Source organism: Lissotriton helveticus, chromosome 7 (assembly GCF_964261635.1).
Source record: "Lissotriton helveticus chromosome 7, aLisHel1.1, whole genome shotgun sequence".
NCBI classification, from domain to species: domain Eukaryota; kingdom Metazoa; phylum Chordata; class Amphibia; order Caudata; family Salamandridae; genus Lissotriton; species Lissotriton helveticus.
The window spans coordinates 1,900,691,982-1,900,716,644 of record NC_136068.1 but is presented as its reverse complement, the minus strand read 5'-3'; the positions used below and the strand labels follow the sequence as shown (position 1 = coordinate 1,900,716,644).

The window sequence follows — 24,663 nt, the reverse complement described above, 5'->3', positions numbered from 1 at the left end:
TATTAAACCACGCAATATATCCTACCTCTGTTGAGGGTCCTAAATATCACAAAATGTAGGCCAGCGTTGTTTTATCTCCGACTACTCCAATCAGAATATATTTGCGAAATGATATATAGATTTATCTCTGCTGCTATTCGCTTAAGGCGGTTGGTTGGAAAATAAGATTTCACTGTATATGTTATTGATGGACTAAACTCAGGCCAGTCTCCGCCCATTGTTTGAATTTTAATTTTTTCTTTAAAGCCACAAAAAAACGAGAAAAAACATTCTTATTAATTGGAAATCTAAGATTCAGTGGCATGCTACCATGCACTTTAACATTTTAATGTTTGATACTGGTATTTTTAATTGAACACTTTATCTAATTTGTATATGCTCTCGTTTGCACATTGCTGTTCAGTCAAGAAAGTCTGCAAGGAATAATGGCACTATGCACTGTTCTATATATATGTGTTTTACCTGGGTACGTTGTTCGTGGCTGGTCTCATGTTCTTTTTTTTTTCTTTTAACCTGTCTTTGAAATATTCTGTATTTCTGTGTGTATTTATTTTATTTTATTTTATTGATAAAGTTTTGTATAGCGCGAATATGATGCCAAAGGATATCAGAGCGCTTTACAAAAGAATGGACGGAAGGACATACATCCAATATTGACATCAAGTAAGAATACACAACAGGAATAATCACATAATACCCAGACAATCAAATCAAGAAGACTAATATAATAAACAAGAATATAGCGGGCTAGGAGGGGGGCACACAATGCGGTAAAGGAGAGCAGCAACAAATTTATATGTGACTTTTATGGTTTATCAAAAAAACGAATAAAGTTTATAATTGATTGATTGAATTGAAAGTATATACTCAATAACAGATGTAAAGTTATGCCCAAATTATGTATGGAAATAATGTTACAATTGTAAGAAGAGGCTAACTATAAAGCTGTTGGAAAAGAATATATAAACAAAAATTAAGATATTTGTGAAATAAATATACAGAGTTGGTTTGGATCTGTTTACGGTCTGATTTATTCCCATGTGAAAAGTAATTCAAGCTAGTAGGACCCCTTCGCATTTTGTTGTGGTTTTCCCCTATCCTAGGCCTGTATTGATTACTTAATCAGTGGAGGGGTTTGATGTATGCTCGCAACGACAGTAGCTGCTCAGAGATCGAACCCCTCCTGCGACTCTCCTGTCCTCTGCTCCTTTAACTGCTTTGACGCATCTGTGGAAGTCCCTCCCATGCTCAATAAGCATCCTCCTGGTGGACTTTATAATCGCCATCATATACCTCCCCCTAAGTGTCCATGTCACTTCACATCCAACATTAGAAAACTCATGAGCCCGCTACTCTCACGTTAGTGTGAGCTGAGAGGGCTGCAAATATGTTATGTTATGTTAATGAATGTAAATGTAAATGTTTTTGAGCTTGTAAAGCGCACTGCTACCCGTCCATAGGTCTCCTGGCGCTGTATAACTCTGGGGAACCTGTCCTGGCTTTCCCTGTGGGATGGTCCCTTGCTGGGAGTCCCCAAGGTGGAGCCAGGCATCCCCGGAATTGGTGGGGCTGTTGTGGAGATTAGGCAAGCTAATGCCCAGAGTTGCCGAGTGGAACCCCTGATTAGAGTAAGCACCGAAGCGAGAATTATCGAGTCCGCTGACCAAGGTCCACGACCCTGCCGCGTCGGGAATTGAACCCTGGTCCCGGGCTGATTTCTGCTCTCGGGCCTGCCGCCTCTAACCAGTGAGCCACACTTCTCCACAATATTTTAATATAGACTTATAGAGCGCATTATCACCCAGGGGTATTTAAGCTCTATCAACGGACATACACCACCAGCGAGTCATCTACCTACCTACTAAAAACTGCTTTCTAAACATGTGTGATACATAAGCACACCAGAACGTTTCAGGCCTGTGATGCTTTTGCAGTTTACTCCAAGCATGGACTGGGCTTACCACTGCCTCTTGAAAAACAACTGCTTTAGAGAAGGGAAACATCCTTTGCCCCACAGTCACAACAATGACCTGCTTTTACAACACAGTCACTACCCTGACTGCGAGGGTTCAACGCATTCCTTTAAACTGCAATTTATTTCAACTACTTGTTGTTAGGAGTGCGTTGTTGGACTGGTGTTGGATTTTTAAGTCCAAAACCTTCCCTACTGTTGCGTAGACTGGAGTTGGAATAGTAATTTATACTATTCCAAAGTCCAGCGCCCCTAAAGCAAGTAATTTCCGTGGTAGAATAACACATGGTAACATTGCAGTTGGGGTAGTGACTGTGCTGTAAAGAAATGGGGGGGTAAATGCATGCGGGGTTCCGTCATGCAACTATCAAGAAAAGGCGAATGGGAGGGAGGTGGGACTAGGGATGGACGATACACACCTTGTTAATCCCTGGATTTTGGATGTGCCTTTAGCGGCAGAGAAGTGCTGAGAAGGAGACAGGCAGGCGGGCTCAGAAGGTGGAGCCGGGGGGCCCATCCCTAGTGATCTATTTAATCTGGGAGCAGGGACCAAGCTGTTCCTCCGGTGTTACCTAAAGTGCAAGGGCCCGATTCACAAAGGTAAAGTTTGACCAAAGTCTAACTTTACTGCTTTTTGGTATTCACAAAGGTAAATTGCTACTAGTAACTTTACTACTAGTAATTTTACAAGTAGTAAAATTACTACTAGTAAAAGTAGAAATAATTAAGCTACTAGTAGTAACATACCTTTGTGAATACCAAAAAGTACTAAACTTAGACTTAAGTCTAGTTTTACTACTCAAGTCCACGTTGAATACTTTTTGGTATTCACAAAGGTAAGCTACTACCAGTAAACTTACTACTCGAAAACTTACTACTAGTTAGATTACCAGTAGTAACTTAACCTTTGTGAATATAGAAAAGTAGTCAAGTTAGCTTCTTGGTCTAAGTTTACCTTTCTGAATCGGCCTCCAAATGTCTGAGAAAGTCATAAAGTTCAAAACTGTCATCTCTTCAGTGCTATAAATGGAGATATAGAGGTTCAGGTACTCACTCTTTAGAGTGGCTGTGTGCCCCTGATAAGTGCGGGTCCTCTTCCATTCAAATTAGAGAAGTGCAGGTACTATCCAATTAAATGAAATGCAGCAGTATTAAAAAGTGCTGGTACTCTCCCATTAAATGTACTGTTGGAGTGCTGAGCAGTGGGGGTACTCCTCTCCCATTAAATGTACTGCAGCAGTGTTGAGAAGTGCAGGTTCTCTCCTATTAAATGTAATGCAGCAGTGATGATAAATGCCAGTACTCTCCCATTAAAAGTATTGTTGCAGGGCTGAAAGGTGCAGGTACTTTCCAATTAAATATATTGCAGCAGTACTGAGAAGTGCAGGTACTCTCCCAATAAATGTAGTGCAGCAGTAATGAGAAGTGTAGGTACTCAACCATTAAATGTATTGTAGCAGTGTTGATAGGTGCAAGTACTCTCCCAATAAATGTACTGTTGCAGTGCTGAGAAGTGCGGGTACGCTACCATTAAATGTGTTGTACCAGTGCTGAGAAATGCTGGCACTGTCCCATTTAAATATAATGCAGCAGTGTTGAGCAGTGCTGGTACTCTAACAATAAATATAATGCAGCGCTGCTAATAAGTGCTGGCACTCTCCCATTAAATGTATTGCTGTAGTTCTGCGAAGTGCAGGTACTTTCCAATTAAATGTATTGCAGCAGTGCTGAGAAGTGCAGGTACACTCCCATTAAATGTATTGCAGCAGTATTGAGAAGGTCAGGAACTCTTCTATTAATTGTATTGCGCCAGTACTGAGAAGTGTTGGTACTCTCCCATTAAATGTACTGCAGCAGTGCTGATAAGTGCAGTTACTCTCCCATTAAATGTATTGCAGCAGTACTGAGAAGGTCAGGAACTCTTCTATTAATTGTATTGCGCCAGTACTGAGAAGTGTTGGCACTCTCCCATTAAATGTACTGCAGCAGTGCTGATAAGTGCAGTTACTCTCCCATTAAATGTATTGCAGCAGTGTTTATAGGTGTCAGTACTCTCCCAATAAATGTACTTTCGCAGTGCTGAGAGGTGCAGGTACTCTCAAATTAAATGAATTGCACCAGTGCTCAGAAGTGCAGGTACTCTCCCATTAAATATAATGCAGCAGTGTTGATAAGTGCCAGTACTCTCCCATTAAATGTAATGCTGTAGTTTTGATAAGTGCCTGTACTCTCCCATTAAATGTAATGCAACAATGGTGATAAGTGCCAGTACTTTCCCATTAAATATACTGCAGTACTGCTAAGAGGTGCTGGTTCTCTTCCATTACATGTACTGTAGCTGTGCTGGGAAGTGCAGGTACTCTCCTAATAAATGTAATGTAGCAGTACTTAAAATACATGCCAGTACTCTCCCATTAAATGTATTGCAGCAGTGCTGAGAAGTGCAGGTAAACCAAAGGAAATGATGGACGGAGCGTTGACAATACAAGCACTGACCCCCAGTCAACTGATCTGGTTTTAATCCATCACCGTTCTTTAGCCCACTCTGCCACCCCAGTTTAGACATGGCCATATGCAAATCAGTCTGACCCTGTGCCTCATGGGAACAGTCCAGCCCGAACTGCCAAGCCATGCCTTCCCTGGACCGGAAACAAGCTACCGAGGACCGGTTTCTGGCATTTCAGCCTTCTTCATCCCGGCTTGCTTGAATCCAGTGGCAAAGTGAGCAAGGGACTCACATCTGAGCATATCCTGCCAACTTATGGCGAACAAACAAAACCAAAGGAAATGATGGACGGAGCGTTGACAATACAAGCACTGACCCCCAGTCAACTGATCTGGTTTTAATCCATCACCGTTCTTTAGCCCACTCTGCTACCCCAGTTCAGACATGGCCATATGCAAATCAGTCTGACCCTGTGCCTCATGGGAACAGTCCAGCCCGAACTGCCAAGCCATGCCTTCCCTGGACCGGAAACAAGCTACCGAGGACCGGTTTCTGGCATTTCAGCCTTCTTCATCCCGGCTTGCTTGAATCCAGTGGCAAAGTGAGCAAGGGACTCACGTCTGAGCATACCCTGCCAACTTATGGCGAACAAAGAAAACCAAAGGAAATGATGGACGGAGCGTTGACAATACAAGCACTCACCCCCAGTCAACTGATCTGGGTACTCTCCCATTAAATGTATAACTGGAGTGCTAAGAGGGTCTGGTACTCTCCCATTACATGTACTGCAGCAGTGCTGGGAAGTGCAGGTACTCTCCTATTAAATGTAATGTAGCAGTGCTTATACATGCCAGTACTCTCCCATTAAATGTTTTGCAGCGGTGCTGAGAAGTGCAGGTACTCTCCCATTAAATGTTTTGCAGCGGTGCTGAGAAGTGCAGGTACTCTTCCATTAAATGGATTGCAGTAGTGCTGAGAAGTGCAGGTACTCTCCCATTAAATGTAATGTAGCAGTGGTGATACGTGCCAGTACTCTCCCATTAAATGTATTGCAGTAGTGCTAAGAGGTGCTGGTGCTCTCTCATTAAATGTACTGCAGCAGTGCTGGGAAGTGCAGGTTCTCTCTTATTAAATGTAATGTAGCAGTGCTGAGAAGTGCATGTATTCTCCCATTAAATGCACTGTAGCAGAGCTGAGAAATGCAGGTACTCTAACATTAAATGTATTGCAGTAGGGCTGAGAAGAGAAGGTAATCTTCCATTAAATGTATGGCAGCAGTCCTGAGAAGTGCGGGTACACTCCCATTAAATATAATATAGCAGTGCTGATAAGTGCCAGATCTCTCCCATTAAATTGATTGCAACAGTGCTGAGAAGTGTAGGTATCTCGATTTCAAATCAAAGAGGTGCAGGTACTCAGCACCACACAGTTCCTGCCCATTTAAAGCACTGTCTCTCTTACCTCACATGGTAGGCACACTGTGAGCACACACTGTGTTTACAGCTGTGGCATATTAACAGCCTTAAACTCTAGCAGATGATGAGCATAGAGCCCAGGCTGAGCTGGAACTGGGACAAATGAGTCAGTTCAAGTAGAGTTCTGGGATAAGCAGACTGATGACAACCCTAAATGGCCTTTGTGTCCGAGTGTATGTTGGGCTGCATGAGTCTTGGTGTGCGAGCATGTATCGATGCACTATATCTGCATAGGTGCCCAAAGGATAGCTTCCTTTGTGTGCATACACCATACAAAAGACAAACCTTTCTTCCCTTGCATATATAGATTGCATACTTTCTGTTAGTTTACATTATATTAGTGTATCTTGGGTTCTCTCTTGTAAGTCTGTCCTGTCTTCTTTTTCATTGACTTACAAACCCTCTTCTTTTGGGAGGCATGGTTTATTTTGACAAACCCATGGCTTTTTAGCCTTTACTCATTGGATGAACACTCATATTCTCTACTCTTGCCCCAAAAGCTGAAGATTCAAACCAGATGCTACTCAAGGCTGGCCTGCACTGAGAGATGAAAATGTTTTGTTACATGGAATACTCATCAATGCCAAAGAGATATCCACTCCCTTACAACAAATATGGTGGCGTTGTTTGGCCCGCGTACATTCATCTCCCACTCCTCAGTTTCTCATAACCATCTAATATTGCTTACATCATGCATCCACTTGGAGAAGTTTAGGTGAGGTAGAAGATGGATGTGACCTGTAGAATAGCCAAGAGGAAAATGTAACGCTATTGCTTGTGATGTAAAAGTGCACAATCATTGTTGACACACGCCTCCTGTTGGAGTTCATGCCAGGTGTTCGTGCATTTACTCATGGTCTTGAGGCACTCAAGCACCATAAACCAGGTGTTTTACCATTTGTTGCACTGATTCCATCCATTAAATAAGTCAATCCCACCACCTTGGGATTTCTGCCCTTGTGTCTTTTGGTTTTGCCCCTCTACAAACCTCAGTTGTAGCAGTCATTCTCTTGCACCAGTTCCATCCATGATTAATACAGTGATGAAGATGTCCATTGGCTTCTCCTACCAGATACTTACTCAGAATTCCGACAGCTATCGCCATCCCAAGCAGGAGAATGGCCAGAGTCTCCAAGGCGGTGCTCAGCGACAAGCAGCTGGAAGGAGTGGGTGAATCTGTGGATGTAAAGAGGTCCAGTTAGAAGGAACAAGAGCCACGTGAGATCCTTAAGGTAACCTCACCCCCCTGCAGACAGCCAGATGAAACTCACCACAGAGACTTCCTCAAGTAAGGTACCCAACTACTGCTGGGAAAAAGGGCAGTGAGCAGCAAGTCACAGAGAAGAATGTCTCCAAACTATCTATGTGTCTGCCAGTCATGAGACACCATGTGATTGGCAGGTGACCGCCCATTGAGTTAAAAGACGCCCATTGGCTTTTTGAGTATTGTTTTGATGAAAGGGCTTCTACCAACTTTCCTTGACATCCGGTCTGCATTTACTGCCTGTTCTGGAAACATACTTGAGTGACATGGGTTTCATTCTCAAATGTAACCAAAAAGTAAACATCCTGATATGTAGGGACATGGGTTGGAAAAATGTAAATCAGAAGGTCCACCCTAAATAGTCCAAGATTAGTGACATGGTGACCCCTGACCCGCGGTGGATGGACCACGGGTAATACATTTACAAACGCATAAAAGGTAACTATCTGTGTTTGGAAACATACCTAAGGAGGGGGAAATCAATGTTTCACTTTGCAGCCACACAAGTGATTTTTGTCATAGGGTCTGTTCCACCAAACCTCTGATGATCCCCAGAATATCTTGAAGTCAATTCTTACTGTTTGGGCCAACCGGCTGGAGGTGTCTCTAATGCCAGGATTCTGATGGGATTTGCTCAGTTTTCAGACAGAATGGAAACAGCCACCTTGCAAGGGAAGTCCAACACACAAAGCAGCTAAGGTATTATTTTATACATTTAGAAAGAAGTGAAATGACAGAGCCATTGCATACTCCAAACTTAGAATCTGTACTTTTGATTGAGAAGGGTGAATCTGAGTTTTTAAACTAGTCTGACAAGAGAGACTGAGCCCAGACAACAGTGTTTACATTCCTACCTAGTAGACACAATCTGGACAGCATAGAATGACTGATAGTACCAAAAGATGCTAAGTCGAAAGGGACAACTGTACCACACCAACAGCTTTAGCACTAGGTCTGCCCATAATAGACAAAGGACCTTCTTTGGAAGTGAGTGGGAGGGACACTAACTTGCTGGGAGTGGAGAGGTCCCCCCTCCAACTATATTGTCTCAGCCATGGTCATATACCATAGTAAGGGATCCTCACCCATATGACAAAAACATTTTACTAAAAGAATTTCCTTCGACATGCCAGGGAATAGAACAGTGAACCTGCTGTTGGAAGGCTCCACTGTTTGAAGGTGGATCTTCTAACGCCATGGTTGCCACCTCACGGTAGCGGTTGCCCAGTCATGATGCTGTTTCCGACAGTGGAGCCGGAGGTGACTCAGACATTGGGAATACAGCGGTTGACCCACACCTAAGAGAGTCAGTGGAGCTGACAGGTTGGTGGAAAGGGCATCAGCCAGTTTATGGCGGTAATCTACCTTTACTTAGTGGGCGCTAGTACGCATTACCATTAGTACCATTACCATTAGTACGCATTTATAACTTTGCAGGATCTTTTTGTACGCATGCTTTTACTTGGCATGCCTTTACTTACAGGGACCACGGATGAAGGGGATGAGAGGGACCACGAGGAAAGAGAGGTAAGTAGGTTGTGTATTTTTTAGGGTTGTGCAGGGGGTAGTCTTTTAGGTTGTAGTGTTTTGTTTGTGTTGTGTTTATTTTTTGGGGGGGGTTAAAGTAGTGTCAGGGTCGTGAAGGGTAGGTGTTTGGAAGAAGGGACAGGACAGGGGGTCAGGGCAGGGATGTGCAGGTGGTAGTGATTTAGGGTTTAGGGTAGTGTAGAGGTGTTTGAGTAGTGTAGGGTAGAGTTTTAGGGTTTAGGCTAGTGTTGTGGGTGTCATGCTGTGTAGTGTAAGACAGTAGGGACAGGACTGGGGGAAGCGGGAAGGACGTTTAGTGATTTAGGGTTTAGGGTAGTGTAGAGGTGTTTGAGTAGTGTAGGGTAGATTATTAGGGTTTAGGCTAGTGTCGGGGGGTCATGCAATGTAGTGTAAGAGTGTAGGGACAGGACTGTGGGAAGGGGAAGGACATTTAGGGGTTTTGAATTAGGGTTTAGGGTAGTGTAAAGCTGTTTGAGTAGCTTAGGGTAGTATAGTGTCTGAGGATTTGTGTAGTGTAGTGTTCCTATTTGTAAATGTGAAAGTGTTAAAAAAGTGGAAGGAATAACCCACCCAAAATACATATTTACTTTATTAAAAACATGTTGAAAGCAATAAAAGACATTAATAATTACGTGTTTTTAAAAAAAATGTAAAGTGTTTTTTAATTACATTTGCTATACTCCCCCACCCAAAAACCATAATTCACTGTCATCCTGTTCCAGGGGATAGGTTAGTATTAGAGATTGTTGGTACTCACTACGTGCAGTAAAAGAGTTCAAATGGTATGCGTATTAATTAAAAGCGGTGAAAACGCATTTTAAGTACATTTCAATTTATTTGCAATGTAAATGATTTTGTAGTATAAACTTGCGAAGTAATGGACATTGTGAAGTAAAAACTTCGTAATAATGCCATGCGTACTAATGGCTTGCGAAGTAACGTCATATATTTGTTCCCAGATCTTGGCTCTATCTCAAGGAACTTGTTGGATTAGCATTGCAAAATATATTGGGGCACATTAGGATGGCGTGCAGACTTTGTCAGCCTGCCATCCCGTCGTACAAAGCGACCGCCCGCCATAAGGGCGGGGGTCCCGTGGCTGCCATTAGGATGTGCCCGCCACAGTGGTGGTTGCATCCAGCATTCCTGACATTGTGGTGGGCGGTGCACTCAGCACTGCCCGCCACAATGCCAGGAAGGCATGTTCTGCACTTCCATGCACAACATGGCAGGCACCGCGCGGTGCCTGCCATGTTGTCCATGGAACTGCAGGGGGTATCATAGGTGCACCCCCCAACCCCCCGGAGTCCCTGAGGGCCCCAAGCAGACTCCTCATGCCTTTCCGTGGGGGCAATGCCACCACGGAAAGGCATTTCAAACCCCACATCATAATATGGCTGGCCGTGTCTTTCAGACACCGCCACCATATAGAACCCTTTTCCCGCTGGTCGACATGTCGACCGGGTGGAAAAGCGGCGTCTTTCTGTCCGCCGCGGACCCCCCATCCATTGTAATATGGCGGAGGATCATTTCTGCAGGAATGGTAGGCAGATCGCCCCTGCCAGGGCGGTGTGACTACCGTCACCCTTGGCGGAGGCGATCCGCCCGCCATCCTAATGGGGCCCATAGTGTTTACCACTTCAGGCCAGTAAAACTTGATCAGATTAGTGTCACGCTTACAGTGGATTTTGATTGTTCTCTCATTAATTTTGCGAAAAATAATGGCTAACGGTGCATCTGAGAGCATTTTGATCATTTTACGTTGTCCGAACTTTGATATGACTCAGAAGCATTGTTAGAGAGTGAGTAAAAAGGAAAACTGTGCATTTCTAAATACACTTGGATACCATTATAAGAGAAAACCTGCTAGGAGTTAAATATAACTTTGCAGACAAATGTGCAGGTTTCCCTTTGGGAAGTGAAAAAACATTGCAAGTTTTTTATTACAATTTTATACACAGCAAACTTGACATAAGGGCATTAAAGGGATTTACGAGAGCACCAGATCACATTATGTAAAGTTAGATTTTTGTTAGGAGGGGAAATTAAGGTATTTGCCAAGAATCACAGGATGTTGATCCACCGCCAGGACTCCAGGCTTGTTTCCCAGTTCCAAATTAGCAGCTTGTGGGCCTCAGCCCATATTTCCACCCCATACCTGGTTAAATACAAACATATGCCATCTGGGAAGATTATGGGGTCCTCTAAACTCACACACCCCACCCAGTAGATTTTGGGAAACATTTATAAAACATCATACATTCTGATTAGTTACAGATCCCTAACTGGTTTCCATACAACCCATTGTCTCTCAGTGAAACATAGTCATGCAAGTGGCTTTGCCCAGCCCTACTTGTCCTGTACAGAAACAACCTTGGCAGTGCATCTATCTGTGCACCATTGGAGTAACATGATCCTGTAAACACAAATATACTTACAAATATAGACATGACGCGCTCAGGGGGTGTAAAAAAAGAAAGCCACATGAATTATTTACAAGAGGCTTGTGCCGCCGGAGCGTCACTTTTTTTGACACTTCATTAACACAGGCCTCTTAATCATAGTTATGAGGTGACGACAAGCCACTCTGTGTGGTTTGCATGGCCTCATAAATATGGAGTCAAGCAAAGCAGGTCACATCGCTGCGTTGCTCTACTCTGCATCAAGGTGGCGTTCCATGGGTGTTGCGGTGGGTGCTCCCATGGATTTTGACGCTGCCACAGATTTACAAAATCATGTAATCCTGGGGCAGTGCCGAAACCTTGCGCCTCCCCAGTGCAGGCGTAACAAGGAAAAATGTTTTCATTTCTCCTCATTTTCTCCTTTTTCCATTTGTACTGCATTCTGCAACAGACATAGAATGAGGAAAACACCTCCATGGATCTTTTTTGTGTAGAAAAGTGCCCGTTCCTGTACAAAAACAATACAGCCAACAACACAGACACTCGTGCACTATGGTGCCAGGGTGGCTACGTTGGTGCTAGACACCAAATTGTGCGCTGGCAGAAAGGGCAGTAATACACTGTGAGGCATATTTACAATGCCCCTGCTGCGCCTTAATGCAGTGAGAGTGTCAGTTCTGTGATGCTCTGGGGGTGCAGTGCGCCGGCCATACTTCTAAGGCCTGGCAAAGTCACCCTGCGTGACTCTTCATGGCCTTGTAAATGTGGAGTAAGGCAATGCCTCGGTCAGCGTGGAAGGGGCGTTGTTCATGGGTGTTGCTGTGGGTGTTCCCACACAACACCCATGGTTTTTGACACTGCCCCAGATTTACAACATAGCATAAATCTGGGGCAGCACCAAAACTAACACCTTCTCAAAGCAGGGGTGACAAGGAGAAATGCTTACATTTCTCCTCGTTTTCCCTCTTTCCACGTGTGCTGCATTCTACACACACATAGAATGAGGACAATGCCTACTTTGATTGTTGTTGGGCAGGAAAGTGTCCCTTCCTGAACAAAAACACCATGGTGCCAGGGCGCCTGCACTGGCGCGCAGCTGCAGTTTGGGCGCTGGCAGAAAGGACACAACAGGAATTTCTGCCCTTTTCTTTCGATGCAGTACAGGAAAGCTAAAAGGCTTATGCCAAAATATTGTAAATATGCCACTGTAGCTCGTAAATATGATGCATTACTGCCCTACGCCAATTGTTTCTAAATGAGGCCCCACAAATGTACCTAGAGTCAGGGGCGGCCTTAGGCATGTGCAAGCTGTGCACCTGCACAGGGCCGCCAAACCCCAGGGGCCTCCAAACCAATATATATCCTTAATATAATAATCCTCTGAGGATGGATACATATTTGCGTGGCGGCCCCTGGCAGGGATTTGGCGGCCTACGGCTCTGTTCCATTTCCAAACACCCTGACCCCCCCCCCCCCCCCCTCTTCACTGGCCCCGTCTGCATTCCTCAGGGCCCCCCTACCTACCCAGGTCAAACAGGATTACTTTAGAAGCCATCCCAGAGTTGTTGAATGATCATTCAACTACTCTAGAAGTCATTTTCATGTTGTCAGACGTCATCAAGCTCTTAAAGTCATCAGCAGAGTTTAGAAACTTGAGCCTGATGATTTGAAGATGACTTGAAAATGAGTATCTGATGACTTCACAAGATGTGATTAACCCTGATGATTTCAAGATCACTTGAAAATGATTATCCAATGACTTCACAAGATGTGACTGTTACTGATAATTTGAGGATGACTTGAAACTGAGTGATGGATTACTTCACAAGATGCATTGCTACTGGTGGTTTTAAGATTGTTTGAAAATGACTGTTGGATTACTTGACTAGCACCACAGTCTTCTAATTAAAAAGACTGGTTCTTAATAATTCTAGGATGATTTGTTTATTGCTTCAGGGACACGTCCAACATTTTAGTTTATTTCTTTCTTTTTAGATACATTCAACCCTTTGGAAGATTTCAGAATCTCCTTTTTACTACATAATGAACACCATTTACATACTACTGCATTTTAATTCTGCAATTACACCGATAGTGCATGCATAAGCGGAGACTTCAATGCTAGAAGGACTGGGTGCTATGCCAATAACTCTAACACAAACAAATGCGAGACCGATTGCATTTTCAGTATAGCGCTTCTCATCTCAATGCAGAGTGTTAGAGCACTTAACATAACTTACACATTATCCATGCAAAAGAAATCAAGTAATTGTACAAATCAACGTAATATACATATCAGAGCACTATTGCATAATTAAGTGGTACATTAATGCTCACAATATTGTATAAAATGCACACCATGTGTGTTATGATATCATGAATAGCAAACCTTAAGAAGGTAGCAACAAAATAGAGGTTCAACAATCCCACCCCCGAGAACAGTGGGTGAGTTAAAAAAAATGTATTAGTTGAGGATTCGGGGTTGGGGTTGTGCCAAAAAAGTGGCGGCAGAATTAAATGTACTCATGATACACCTGATAAATATATGTGTGTGATCTTAGTATCTGATATCACTTCCAGTGATGTCACTTACTGTGATGCCATGTGGAATGTCACGCATTGTGGTGTCATGTGGCACTCGTCATTATGTCACTTGCATACTATACTGCCTAACTTGGTCAGTCCCCCCACTTCTTTTTATAGGACTTGTGCCCTTCATACACCATCGCTAGTGCACAGCGTTCACGTTTAACAGGTCCACATATGAGGTACTCATCTAGTTCTGGTCTTAGCTTTACATTTTGGACTCGTAGGCCCGATTTTATAGAGGCACAAACAGAGCTACAGATCTTGTGATGAAAACTGCTGGTCTCTGTGAGTTTCTCGCGAAATTTGAGAGCTCTGGAACTGGCTTTTCTACCTCTTTTATCAGAGAAGCCTTTAGAGGAGAGGCCAAACTCTGTAAGGGGAGGAAGTCATAGGGCTCCTTTAAGCAGTTCAGTCAAGTGTCATTTACATCACTGCATTTGGTCCGTTTTTAGCACTATATAATGTTTAGACGGCTCACTGTTTGTTTATGGCCATTGCATATGTTTCCTTATCCAAAGTTACATTTGTTTCATTTTTGTACAAATTGCAAACCTAAAAGCTTCTTTCATTAAAAAAAGCACGATAACGCTGTTGGTTCCTTTGACACTATATCGCTGTGAAATACAGATATAAATCACGAAAGGAAAGGCACATTTATTGTTGAAACGGAGACATTAGTGATTTGCTCAGAATGACTGGATGTTGAGGGAGACTCTAACTCGGTTTCCAAGCTGCGGAGCAGTTGCTGTAGCTGTTAGGCTACATCCTCTCTCTGTTGCTTAAAAAAATATAAAGTAGCTGTTGTCCGTTTGTAAATAAATGAAGTTAGAGTAAGTATAGGTGCAGTAACACGGTTAAACGAATAAAAATGCAGCACACGCTGCCATGCAACCAGATATTAAAGAAATACCTGTAAAATGTTGACACCGGTCTGCCGTTATAACCAAACATGAATTAATCTAAATGCAAGTAGTAATAAAACATAAAAAAGCTGACACATGGTGACAGAAAACAATAAAGATTTCTCATCCGATTACACTTTTGAAACACAGTCCGACCGGAGTTGGCAAGGTGAAAAGGGGCGGGGTGGGTTGGTGAAGAGCCACTTGCGTTGTTTCAAGCCTTTGGGCGTCCTCGCACCTTACATGACTTTAAAGCGCTCACAGATTTGCTGCAGGGATCTGTTAAGGAGATGCAGTTTGGAGCTTTACAGACAGAATTATAGGATGTTGCGCCTCCTGTGGAGACTCAGACACTGTCCCCCAGCTTCAAAGTCGCCGCTGTCTCCATCGTCTTTCTTTCCTTGCTTGCATTAATTACCCCAGCCCCTCCAGCCTCGGAGCAGCACTACAGGCTGCTTTGGGCTCTTTTTGGTAGGATCCAGGCCTACCATGCCGCAGCCGTCCCCGGCTGGACCGGAAGCGGAAGCAGAGCTGCACTAATCTGAGATGAGTGAGGAGTTTAAACGTGGTGCTGCACCGGAGTGTGGGCACAATGATCGGGCTGAGAAGGAAACAAGAAAAGTGCTTCATTTCTTTGGTATTTTTTTTCGGTGGGCTGAGGGTGCAGGTGAGACGTGGAAGTGAGGTGGGTGTGATTTCCCGCCTCTCCTCCACTTTGGAGTACTCTGCTGCGCCTTTGTTTAAAAGGCGGGAGCCCGCCATTCTTTAAGATGCGGCGCTGTAAGGTCTCGGGCAAAATAAATGTGCAAAATCCGTATGGCTGGGACGAAGGAATCTGTGTTTTTGACAGAAAAACCTTGCTGCATACTTAGATTATAGTTATATCCATAGTGGGTTCACTCGGCCGGCAGTTTCCCTTTAGCTTTTTAGCTGTACCAATGTAATGATGACCCGTGATTCCGTTCACGGTGATTGCCGCGGGAGGAGGGAGGGAGAGGGTGGACTGCGGGCCAGTCGAAGCCTGTCTGGCACCCGGCTGCTGGGAGTCCCAGACACCAGTCACGCTGCCTCACGTGCGTTCCTTTAGGTTCACTCGAGTACAGTAGCCTTGTACAGCATGCCCTTCAACTGTTAACAAGTCATAAGGAACCTGAATTAAGATTTAGGACCACGGTGCTGTGGACAATGTATGACTTTGTATGATTGCCAAAATTAGAATTGGAATTCTGCTTCAAATCGATAATCTGCGCATAGCATTTGCCTCCAGCTTGAGAGGGGTGTAGGATACTTTCGTAGCGCCAAGAGCGTACTCCGGTGACATACGCTATACATTGAGCGTTGGCATAATGTGTCCAACTGAGCACGAAATATGCAGCTCCGTAAAATATACAGCTAAAGCTGTGACCTGTTTCAAAAGGAGACAAATTCATTCAAGAATCCTTTTTTCCTTGAGTAAAGTTAACATACAATAGTGGAATTAGTCTCGACCCCGGTAAGTTAGCTCAGTAAGTTGTGTATTTACGGTGACTATTGGTGGTTATCTGGCAGGTCACTTATGTGAATCCGGGCAATATGGACTCCAATTTTCACCTTTCTTATGTTGATAACCAATATATCAGCAAACTGAACAACAGTAACACCGTCATTTAGCCGGGAAATCGTGTTTGATGTGAAGTACATCAGGTCTTCTCTTTGTGCAGCATTAACCAGGTCCAAAACTCAACGTGTGGTGCTGAGCTCTGATTTGCAGAACCCTCGTGGGGGTGAAGGTGCAGGTGGACTCTGTGATGGCTCCATTCATCATTTATACTTTTATTTCTGTAATTCCCCATAGTGCGAATTCAAAGTATACATTTTAATTCCTCCTGTTTAAGAGGGACGCCCTTTTTTCACCCAAAAGTTAATATTTTCCAGCTTTTTAAGGAAAGCTTTCTCCATCCTAAAATATCTTTCAATGAAAGGCAAACCAGTAAATAAGTAGAATTAGAAGCGACCGCAGGAGCCGATATCTACAGGTAAAGAATAACTAAAGAACTACAGCCCAAAAGTTCCCACAATCTGAGTGAGAAGGAAAAGTGGTAACCAGTTATGGTGAGGATGAATGTATGCACCAAACGCAATGACACCAAACCACCACTTAAAATCCCAAAACCGTTACGACTTCCTAAGACTATGAAAGTGCTACGGGGCCAGAAAAATGGTATAAGTACCCTATCTATTAGATGCTCACCACTTGATTCAATGCCTATTAGACGTCCCATTTGACTCATCTTTAGATTATTTGGTATTGGTTATTATTCCTGTATATGATTTTCACTTACTCCCCTTATATCACTGCTCCATCATATAGCCCACTCCGGTTTTATAAATGAGCTGTTATGTGGGCACTATTTGATTCAATGCCTATTATATTCTCCATGTTAGACTCATGTTTTAATTTGTTACCTTTCCCTCTAATTGTAAATCGCCTCCTAGGTGAGATTTATTCGTTTTGTAATTTGTAAGTATGGGGTCGGAATCCGTCTACTCGCTGCCCTTTTAACACAACACGCCTTCTTTCTTTCCGATTCAAATATTTTTTCTTTTGTTGCAAAGCAATATTTTCCAGCGTGTTAGATTTCTATCCATTTTCAACACCTACAAACACCCTATTCTTCCTCGTGCATTTGACCTTGTAGATCCACTCTCCATTTCTGCTCTCTGTACTGCATTTACCCTGCGTCCACCTGTCCAAATCGGCACTCTATACATCCACTGTCTGCATCCTTCAACAGCCGCATACACTCGCTACAGCTACTCTCAGCCCTCCATGTACACCACTTGTTTTCTATACCTTGGATAGATGCTTTTCTTTGTAAAATTTGCTGTGCAAACTATACATCTGCTGTCCACCATGTTAACCATACCCCCACCCTCTACTCACATATATTCTTAATCTCTCCACTTGCGCTTTATTCTCTGAACATTCCGTTCACCACTGTATAAATATACTTTACATACTGCACATCTGCTCTCAATCCTCCATATTCTCTCAACATCAACTCTCCAAAATCCACATTCTCGTTCTACTGCTCTCTAACGTGCACATCTCTCCACCCCAGACATCTTGTCTATGCTCCCCATTTTCTCTAAATCCTCTATACAATCGCCACCCTATTCATCCTTTCTTTGCACATTTTCTCTCCTCCCTGCTCTGCTGCTTTCCACCCTCACCATCCTCTACAACTCTATCCACTCTGCATATTACCCCCACATGTGCTTCCACCAACCCCGCCCACATGCGCTCCCCTCACCCCCACATGCGCTCCCCTCACCCCCACACGCGCTCCCCTCACCCCCCACACGCGCTCCCCTCACCCCCCACACGCGCTCCCCTCAGCCCCCACACACGCCCCCCTCAGCCCCCACACGCGCCCCCCTCAACCCCAACACGCACCCTCCTCACCCCCAACACGCACCCCCCTCACCCCCCACATGCACCCCCCTTCTTGCACCCCCCACATGCGCCCCCACTTGCACCCCCTCACCCCCCACATGTGCCCCCCTCACCCCTCCACATGCGCCCCCCACTTGCACCCCCTCAGACCCCACATGCACCCCCTCACCCCCCACATGTGCCCCCCTCACCCGCCAATCCTCTCAACAACTCATCACTTGCCTGGCTCACTCTCACTGACTCGCTCTTTCTCTCACTGACTCGCTCTTTCTCTCACTGACTCGCTCTTTCACTCACTGACTCGCTCTTTCACTCACTGACTCGCTCTTTCACTCACTGACTCGCTCTTTCACTCACTGACTCGCTCTTTCACTCACTGACTCGCTCTCTATCTGACTCGCTCTCTATCTGACTCGCTCTCTATCTGACTCGCTCTCTATCTGACTCGCTCTCTATCTGACTCGCTCTCTATCTGACTCGCTCTCTATCTGACTCGCTCTCTATCTGACTCGCTCTCTCTCCGACTCGCTCTCTCTCTCTCCGACTCTCGCTCTCTCTCTGACTCGCGCTCTCTCTCTGACTCGCGCTCTCTCTCTGACTCGCGCTCTCTCTCTGACTCGCGCTCTCTCTCTGACTCGCGCTCTCTCTCTGACTCGCGCTCTCTCTCTGACTCGCGCTCTCTCTCTGACTCGCGCTCTCTCTCTGACTCGCGCTCTCTCTGACTCTCTCTCTCTCTGACTCTCTCTCTCTCTGACTCGCGCTCTCTCTCTCTGACTCGCGCTCTCTCTCTCTCTGACTCGCGCTCTCTCTCTCTCTGACTCGCGCTCTCTCTCTCTCTGACTCGCGCTCTCTCTCTCTCTGACTCGCGCTCTCTCTCTCTCTGACTCGCGCTCTCTCTCTCTCTGACTCGCGCTCTCTCTCTCTCTGACTCGCGCTCTCTCTCTCTGACTCGCGCTCTCTCTCTCTGACTCGCGCTCTCTCTCTGACTCGCGCTCTCTCTCTGACTCGCGCTCTCTCTCTGACTCGCGCTCTGACTCGCGCTCTCTCTCTGACTCGCGCTCTCTCTCTGACTCGCGCTCTCTCTCTGACTCGCGCTCTCTCTCTGACTCGCGCTCTCTCTCTGACTGGCGCTCTCTCTCTGACTGGCGCTCTCTCTGACTGGCGCTCTCTCTGACTGGCGCTCTCTCTCTCTCTGACTGGCGCTCTCTCTCTCTCTGACTGGCGCTCTCTCTCTCTCTGACTGGCGCTCTCTCTCTCTCTGACTGGCGCTCTCTCTCTCTCTGACTGGCGCTCTCTCTCTCTCTGACTGGCGCTCTCTCTCTCTCTGACTGGCGCTCTCTCTCTCTCTGACTGGCGCGCTCTCTCTCTCTGACTGGCGCTCTCTCTCTCTCTGACTGGCGCGCTCTCTCTCTCTGACTGGCGCTCTCTCTCTCTCTGACTGGCGCTCTCTCTCTCTCTGACTGGCGCTCTCTCTCTCTGACTGGCGCTCTCTCTCTCTCTGACTGGCGCTCTCTCTCTCTCTGACTGGCGCTCTCTCTCTCTCTGACTGGCGCTCTCTCTCTCTCTGACTGGCGCTCTCTCTCTCTCTGACTGGCGCTCTCTCTCTCTGACTGCGCTCTCTCTCTCTGACTGGCGCTCTCTCTCTCTGACGGGCGCTCTCTCTCTCTCTGACGGGCGCTCTCTCTCTCTCTGACGGGCGCTCTCTCTCTCTCTGACGGGCTCTCTCTCTGACGGGCGCTCTCTCTCTCTCTGACGGGCGCTCTCTCTCTCTCTGACTGGCGCTCTATCTCTCTCTGACTCTGACTCGCGCGCTCTATCTCTCTCTGACTCGCGCGCTCTATCTCTCTCTGACTCGCGCGCTCTATCTCTCTCTGACTCGCGCGCTCTATCTCTCTCTGACTCGCGCGCTCTATCTCTCTCTGACTCTGACTCGCGCGCTCTATCTCTCTCTGACTCTGACTCGCGCGCTCTATCTCTCTCTGACTCGCGCGCTCTATCTCTCTCTGACTCGCGCTCTATCTCTCTCTGACTCGCGCTCTCTCTGACTCGCGCTCTCTCTGACTCGCGCTCTCTCTGACTCGCGCTCTCTCTGACTCGCGCTCTCTCTGACTCGCGCTCTCTCTCTCTCTCTGACTCGCGCTCTCTCTCTCTCACACTCACTCACTGACTTACCTTCACTCTCCTGTTATTTATGCCCCCTCCATAAAGAAAAAACCCCACAACAAGCAACCATTGGGACAGGCAGATACAAGTTGCCAGTATTGAAAGGACAAAAAAAACTCCAGACGTTATTTTTGATACTTTTTTAATACGGTCGTTCAGTTGTACATAATGGTATTTTGGTCATATCTAAGGTAACAAAATGCTTCTGCCACTTCTTTATTATAACTTTTTAGCATGCAGCATAATCTGTACAGCACAGTTTGAAGACATTGGTAAAGTCAATATACTTGCGAAACACTTAAAAGTTTCCAAAGGCGAGACCTATTGGCTATGCCAATGCTTGATATTATTTAGTTGTGTAAACCAGATGCTTCATCCTTAGAACGTTTGTGGCATTTCCTATTCATGCCCCCAGTGCTTTTCTTTGCACTTTGTAGGCATTATGTGATTGATTTTTTTTTCTACTTAACCTATTTGATCATTATGATCATATTCTAAATAATGTAATAAACACTGGATGTTAAAAATAAAGTTAATACATAAGAACTATGCTATATTTTACTACTAAAAAAACAGCCACAATTGCAGTTAAAGGGACTTGATTTGAATGGTGCAGCAGGTGCAGTGGCACCGGTGCCAAAAGCTCCAGGGACTCTACTAAATTCAGAGTATCTCTAACATTTAAAACTAAATAGGCAGTCACAATTGCAGTTACCTTGCATGTGAAAGGGGTTTGATTTAAATAGTGCAGCAGGTGGAGTGGCACCGGAGCCAAAAGTTGTCATAACTCAACTAAACACCAAATATTGCTATATTTTATTACTAAACAGGCAGTCACACGTGCAGTTATCTAGCAAGCACTAGGGCCACGATTTCAATAGTGCAGCAGGTGCAATGTCATCAGGACCAAAAGCTCCAGGCACCCTACTAAACACCAAGTATTGCTATATGTTATTCCTAAACAGGCAGCCACAAGTGCAGTTAGCTTGCAGGCAACAGGGTAATCATTTCAATGGTGCAGCAGGTGCAGTGACACCGGGTTCCAAAGCTCTAGGAACCCCTCCAAACACCAAATATTGCAATATTTTACTACTAAACGGGCAGTTACAAGTGCAGCTACCTTACCGGCAATAGGGTCATGATTTAAATGGTGCAGCAGGTCCAGTGGCACCGGGCCTAAAAGTTGTCAGAACTCCTTTAACATCAAATATTGCTATGTTTAACTACTAAATAAGCAGTCACAAGTGATGTTACCTTTCAGGCATTAGGGGAATGATTTGAATGGTGCAGCAGGTTTAGTTGCACCGGGCCAAAAGTTGTCAGAACTTTATTAAACACATAGTATTGCTATTACATCAATTAATGCTGTTATTTCCCTCTTTCAAAAGTTTGCTATTGCTTACCAGCACTAAACCACTAGTAACAGCACAGTATTTTGCCTTTTTGTACATAAATGAGTCATAACACTTTAACAGTTTCTGTAACTTATATTGTACAACTACTCAGCAACCTACAACTCACAACAAAATACTAGCCTATTATTGATCACATAGGTGAAAAAAAACTACTGATTTCCTAACTTCTTGTGTATGGCAAAGGTTTACACATTACTCTTCCAGATATATTAACAATACGGTTCTGCAACACTTTACTCCACTCTCCTACACGACTCCACTTAATGCCACTCCACAGCAATCTAGTCTATGCAACACTTAACGCCACTCTGTTCTACACCACTCCATGACACACTGTCGCTAGAATCTATGCTACTTCATCACATTGCACTTTTCAACATGCAACTCTTCTTTACCCCACTAACTTTTAGCCGTACTGAACAGCCACGCTCGTGTACAATATGGCTAAAACATATTGGCAAAGACAATAGCTCTTGCAAAGGCCAGCCCATTTGGCTTTGCCAATGCTTTTTCATTTTAACCGATACTACAGACCATCGACAAAAGACATTGGCAAGTCACATGGTGAAAAAGGCAAAACCTATTGGCTTTGCCAATGCTTGTTTTTGTAACTTATTTACTCTGCTAACAAAGTAATAAAACCGTATTTCTTAACATCTTGTGAATGGAAACAAGTATTACTACTGGAGGTCATCCTAAAATAATACTTCTGCATATTGACACCGCCATGCAGTAATACAGCCAGAACCCATCCTACAGTAATACATACCCATTATTAATTAATCAACTAGTACGGCTCCAGTCGCGTTCTAAAGTTATCCTTGGATCATCCATGAGTAATGCAGCCTCATTCTGAAGTCATCACAAAATGATTCTGTAATAATACAGCCCCATCCTGAAATACTCAAAGGATCATCCTGGAGTAATCCAGCCTAATCTGAAATCATCATGGGATCATTCTGGAGTAGTACAAGGTCATCACATGTTTTCCACTGAAGTAATCTGGGACCCATCCTGGAGTAATCCAGCCTAATCCTGTAATCAGCATGGGATCATCTGGCAGTAGTTCAAGCTCATCACATCTTTTCCACTGAAGTAATCAGCCCCTAATCCTGGAGTAGTTTCTCTGATGACTCTAGATAAAGTCATCCCATTTAAATTTTCAGCCCTGTGGGCAGACTTCAGGATGGCTTCGGATGACATCCCCAGTTAATTGCAGGAATCGCCTGGCTGAAGTCATCGAATGACTTCAGAATCACTCCAGGATGATCTTCCTTTTTGACTTGGGTACTCTGCCTGCCCAGGGCCGCCATGAGCCTAGAGCCGCCCCTGCTAGAGTTAAAGCATTGATTTCGACTTAAGTAAAACCGGCCTCAGTGGCTGCAGAATAAAGGTTTACGACTTCTAGGGAATTTCCATCTGGAACAAAAGTACATTGCCAGCGTTGTAGCCCAGTTGTAGCCCAGACTAGCGTGGTTTGTTCCTTCCTTGTCTGTGAAGCCTGTCATTACATGAAGTGCTTGTGGGGAAGCGGCTCCTCAGACGCCCTGCGGTGAGAATGCTTGTGGCCGCATCCTCCTACGCACACACATCACTTTCACTTTCACTTGGCCCTGCCTGCTCTAGATGACACGGCCTGCCTTCTTCCTGTTTGCAGGCGCGTGACAGTGCGGTTTCTCGTATCTCAGTTGCTTTTCAGAAGTTATTTCACACCTTTTATGTGTTTAAGCTGTGGTTAAGGGGAGCAGAGGGGGCATCGGTTGCTGAGAGAGCTCTAAATATTTCCTCAGCTTTGAACCAACCACTGCAGGCACCACATACAAAGTACCCAGTGCTGGGCAGATTACCATGATAATGAAAGCAACACAAAGCCGATAAGGTCACAGGAGGCTTCCCCTGGGCTCAGGGGACTGCCACATGGGCAGGGCCACTGGAATTATGTGATTCTGGCGCTGCAGCGATGTCCGCATAATTATAGATTTGCTGCATCTGCCACATATTCCATCATCTGATGCATAATTTCAAGATTTTTCCAAAATATTTTTCTTGCGTAAACAGATTAAAAGTTACTAAAATGCAATCACGGGTGTTTCACACAGTGGAAGGCCCTGCCCAAAAGTCCAATGGTTACCTTTCTTTTGCCTAATGCTGTTTTAAGTGTTAAACTTCTCCCCATGGGGAGGAATATTAGATAAGAAAGTGTTAACGTGCAAACAGACAAAATAATGTAGTGGTTCTGTCACAAAATGTGCAACATTAAGTGGTAGAACTTTTCTTTTCATCAAGTATGGGTCACTTCTGTCACAAGGGCTATCTGTAGGTAGTACAAATGGCATCAGCTCTCTCAAGTCTTGGCTGCCTGAAGATTGAAAGAAATACTGTTCTGCTTTAAATTACATCCATATTTGCGAGTCCTCTTGAAACATGGGGGTGAGCAGACCTGGCTTCCTTTCTTTTGTAAATGTCCTGCTAAACCCTGGCAGTAAAATATGTGTTTTCATTAGGGGTGGGTGATGAATTCCGAGTTTGCCGAGTTTTGCCCACCCTGCTTTAAGCATGTAACGTGGAGATCCAGCAAAACTCTGCCAACTGCCATGTGGCAGAGTTTTTTCGATGTTATGTTGGCTTGCGTGAGAGAGAGCTGAATTCCCTAGCACAATTCTCAAGCGCTAGGACAGCACCTGGAGAGATTTTCTCAACAGGGGTAGTCGCAACCGTTCAGGAGGGAAAGTTACCACTCGCGGTGAGAAAGCAGCCGCTCGCGATGAGAAACCTGCCGTTCGCGATGAGAAAGCTGCCGCTCGCGGTGAGAAAGCTGCCGCTTGCGGTGAGAAAGCTGCAGCTCCCGCTGAGAAAGCGGCCGCTTGCGGTGAGAAAGCTGCCGCTCGCGGTGAGAAAGCTGCCGCTCGCGGTGAGAAAGCTGCCGCTCGTGATGAGAAAGCTGCCGCTCGCGGTGAGAAAGCTGCCGCTCGCGGTGAGAAAGCTGCAGCTCGCGGTGAGAAAGCTGCCGCTTGCGGTGAGAAATCTGCCGCTCGCGGTGAGAAAGCTGCA

At 45.1% G+C, this 24,663-nt stretch overlaps 1 protein-coding gene across 2 annotated transcripts in view; it reads right to left on the bottom strand.

The window, feature by feature from the left end:
* LOC144767841 (CD209 antigen-like protein C) overlaps positions 1-24,663 on the bottom strand; it is a 175,349-nt gene that overhangs the window by 132,009 nt on the left and 18,677 nt on the right. Inside the window, exons 1-2 of one of the 2 annotated variants that reach the window (XM_078651205.1) lie at positions 14,837-14,875; positions 6,974-7,069 (exon numbers count right to left, since the gene is read on the bottom strand). In XM_078651205.1, coding sequence (XP_078507331.1) covers positions 6,974-6,998 — 25 coding nt within the window. In that variant the 5' untranslated portion in view covers positions 6,999-7,069; positions 14,837-14,875. Of the gene's footprint in view, positions 1-6,973; positions 7,070-14,836; positions 14,876-24,663 lie in introns of those variants that run through there. The other variant, XM_078651204.1, reaches the window with a different exon arrangement.